Source organism: Astatotilapia calliptera, chromosome 4 (assembly GCF_964374335.1).
Source record: "Astatotilapia calliptera chromosome 4, fAstCal68.1, whole genome shotgun sequence".
Lineage (NCBI taxonomy): Eukaryota > Metazoa > Chordata > Actinopteri > Cichliformes > Cichlidae > Astatotilapia > Astatotilapia calliptera.
In genome coordinates this window covers 20781030-20785070 of record NC_137425.1, presented here as the reverse complement: position 1 = coordinate 20785070, position 4041 = coordinate 20781030, and the positions used below count along the sequence as shown (strand labels likewise).

Sequence of the window (4041 nt, the reverse complement as noted above, 5' to 3'; positions counted from 1 at the left end):
TCAGTGTTGTGTGTGATAGCAAACTGCCAGCCTTAAACCTGAAAAAAACTCACGATTTTATAGAACTAGACAATGCATTTCCTGAAGAAAATTTCAATGTAATGATTATTTATTAATACGTTTTGTATTCAGTATTTAGTTTTATAAAGTAAATGCTGACCACACAAGTTTCCTTCTGGATTAATAAAGTTTTAAAAAATATCTGTAAAGTGTTATGAAATATAAAAATGTTTTTGTTGAGAATATGTCCACACAAAATAATTAAATAGGGCATTTTCTGTTATTTAACAGAGGTTTTCTGTTTTATAATTACACTGCAGTTTGGACGACGAGCTTCTGGAACGTTTTTAGGCATTTGTTCACATTTTGCAATTTAAGCCCCAAGAAACATAAAGATTTTATTATTTTATTCCAGCAGCACTCCATTATCATGTACACTGTAAAATCTAACATTGTGTTTAATTAAAAAAATGTAAGGATATACTAAACTCAATTTTTATCAGTTTGTTTAAATAAGTTACCAGTAGTTTTTATTCAAAAAGCTGATCAACCCAGTTTATTTGAGTTGTCTTGAATTGGAAAAACTAAGTAAGCTAGAAATTTTGCTTCTCAGTGCAGGCTTTTAAAAGATATGGTTTGAAAATGCCATGTCACTGCTATCCTCCTCACTTTGCACAGATCAGTCTGCATGTTCATGGCACCCACATTTTTTTATTGCATTAGTTTGAGCAAACCTGGGTTCAGATGGAGCAGCTTGAGCTCAAGAGATAATTTCTGTGATTTTTTGCGTGATACTCTGGCTTGGAAGTAAACTGTTTTTGTACCTTCTTTCAGTTTAGAACCAGGTTTTGAACTTGCTAGCTAGCCAGCTTGTTAGCCTAGCATTAGCCTAGCGTTGCTGCTGCTTCTCAGCTCATGTTACGTAGAAAATTAACCCCAAGTGAAAAAGATAAGCGCAAAATCACAGACAGACAGTACGCAAAATGCCTATGTCCTGTTGTGTTTACGGATGCTCCAGTAGGTCGACCAGAGAAACTGATAAACGGTATTTTAGGGTACCAAAAATAGCCCAACGAAGAGGAGAAAAATGGAAAATTCTAACCGAAAAACGTAGGAAAAAATGGATTTTAAATTTACGTTTACAGTTGGGAGGAGCAGAGTCTGCCAATGCCCGTGTCTGCAGCGACCACTTCGTCAGAGGTAATGTTATGTTTGCAAACGAACTTATTAGCATTAGGTTGTCGTTACATTCTCGTTTACTTAGTGCTTTTAAGTTAGTAGTCTAATATTGACTTGATTGGGACTATAGGCTGCCCAAGTGCTTTGGATGACGACGAGTCGGAGGACTGGGCTCCGACGGTCAATCTCGGCTACGAACGAAAACCCAGATCGGAATCAGTTCTCAAACGAGAGAAAAGAATGAAGCTTAAGGCAGAACAGCATCGATGTGCAGAGGCGATTTTGGATATGCAACAGACGGCTGAGAGCCCGGATTTGAGCCTAGTGACAGTGGAGAACCCCGAACTGCAGCTTCCAGCTGAGAATCCACAACCAGAAGACTTCAGTGTGAATGAGACATTCACTTATCCAGGTAAGATATTGTGCTGAGATGTAAAACAAACAAGAATCATGTCAAAGAGAAAAAGATGCCATTATCTGTAATGATTATGGTCCAAGTTACATATTACATGTTTGTGATTTTTTTTAATCACAGAGTAAATCCATACCATTTTATTCAGAAAAAAAGAAAAAGTGGCACTTATTACCGTCAGGCACACACCACAGGTTTTTGTACACTGCTATGGTTCTTATATTGCCAGATTCCAGACAGTCTCCTTTCACAGATAAGTAAAGATATCCGTAATGTAAGGTTTCTGTGGTGAGAAACATATAAATATATTTTTTGTTTAGACGCAACATGTTTTTTTGTTGATTAAAAAAAATAATTACATTAAATTAACATAGTGAATTAAACACATTACACCAGATTCTAATAGCCCACTAAAAAAACTCCTACAGTGAAAATGAGTAAAAATTGAGGTTGCCTCTATTATGCTGATTATGCTCCCCCACTGTTATATTGCAGGCTGTGCGGATGCTGGATGCCAGACAGAGCTGACGATGGATGACATCGAGAAGATGGAGGATGTTTTGAGACAGAACACAGCAGAGCTGGTTGATCTTCGGAGCAAGGCTCTGGACACACAGTTCAGCCAGGAGGCTTTTGAAAAAAATGAAGACAAGACAAAGTTCTACACAGGGCTCCCCAACTTCTTAGTTTTAATTCAGATTTTTGAACTGTGCGAGCCCTATATCACCTCGGGACCTATGTCTTTGTTGTCCAAATTTGAACAATTCATACTAGTTTTGCTGAGGCTGAGACTAAATCTGCCCCTGAAAGATTTAGCTTTCAGGTTCAATATTTCTCTGTCCACTGCTTCTAGAGTTTGGCATAAAGTAATTGACATACTTCATAAAAGGTTAGAGTTCCTAATTGAGTGGCCAGAGCGACATGTTCTTCAAGCTACGATGCCACTGAGTTTCAGACAGGCATTTGGATGTAAAGTGGCTGTGATTGTTGATTGCTTTGAAGTCTTTATTGAGAGACCATCTAATCTTCTTGCACAAGCTCAAACTTGGTCCAACTACAAGCACCATCACACTGTAAAATTTTTGATTGGTGTTGCCCCCCAAGGCTACGTCACTTACATATCTTCTGCCTGGGGAGGGAGAGTTAGCGATAAGCAGATCACAATAGAGAGTGGCCTCCTAAATAACTTGTTACCTGGAGATATTGTCCTTGCAGATCGTGGGTTCAATATTGGCGATAATGTGGGGTTTTACTGTGCTTCACTACAGACACCGGCATTCACTAAAGGGAGAAAACAGCTGTCAGCCTATGAAGTGGCAGAGACAAGGAAAATAGCCAATTTGCGTATCCATGTTGAGCGAGTCATAGGTTTAGTCAGGAGGAAATATCAAATTCTGCAGAGCAGGGCTATGCCAATAGAGAACATGTCCACAAAGCCAGGTGAGACACATGCATTGATCGACAAGATTGGGGTAATTTGTTGTGCCTTATCAAATCTCTCCGAGTCTGTTGTCCCACTGGAGTAAGGGGGGTGGGTGGTAATCAATCAGTTAAAAAAAATTAAATGTCTTGTCACTGTCACGGCTCACAGAAGGGGGTGGAGAGGAAGAGTAGTGTCCAGTATCTGCTGCTTGGCTCTGGTGATAAGTAGAACAGGGTAGAGTAATAGTAGTACCTAAGTCCTGACTCCTGATTAGTCTGTAAATGTTTTCAAATGAAATATTTTTCTCCAACTGTCAAATTGTGCTGGCAGTTTGTACAGTATTATACTGTGAGATGGATTGCAATCTATTTTGTTTATTTGTTTAAAAGTCTAATCTTGTAAATAAACCACCAATGTATTATTATGCTGCCTCAATAGCATTTAATCATTGTGTAGTGTTACACAACACTTAAATGACACAATTAAATGTACAATAAAATTAAATGACAATTTGTGCTCTAATGCTACGTCAGAGCAAATACAATAGCCAGAACTCATGACTACCATCAGGTCATAACAATATTCAAAATGTCATTATGTTGTCGTCCTTTTATCACATTACACATGTATGTTTGTAACTTGCTGTCCCAGTATTTCTGGGAGTATACTGTTTCTAAAAAAACACTCAACTTTAGGAATCGCATCATCCCAAAACTCAAGGTCAGGCAAAATCCTTTCAACAAATATGTCATTGCGGTTCCACACAACAAAGTCACAGTACTCTGCATTTGCAATGTGAAGCTGTAAAAAAAGTTACGTTTTTACTGTAACACCACAAACATTTTTAACAAAATATCTTCATAACTTGAAATGCAAATAGAAATTTTTAATTTAAAAATGTATCCACAAGTTTTGCAAACAACAAAGTTACATGCAATCTTTTACCTAAAAATGCAGCAAAGGCTAAAACCGGTGTTTGTGAAACCACGTTAATGACACCGTGTACAACCATTGGAGATGTGAGCAG

At 37.9% G+C, this 4041-nt stretch overlaps 1 protein-coding gene across 1 annotated transcript; it reads left to right on the top strand.

Annotated features, from left to right (window-relative positions):
• The first annotated feature begins 572 nt into the window (after positions 1-572).
• Positions 573-3443, top strand: LOC145428568 (uncharacterized). The gene is made up of 3 exons (XM_080300931.1): positions 573-1200; positions 1310-1591; positions 2087-3443. The coding sequence occupies exons 1-3, from the start codon at positions 984-986 to the stop codon at positions 3115-3117; spliced, it is 1530 nt and encodes a 509-aa protein (XP_080157057.1). The 5' UTR covers positions 573-983; the 3' UTR covers positions 3118-3443.
• The last annotated feature ends 598 nt before the right edge of the window (positions 3444-4041 follow it).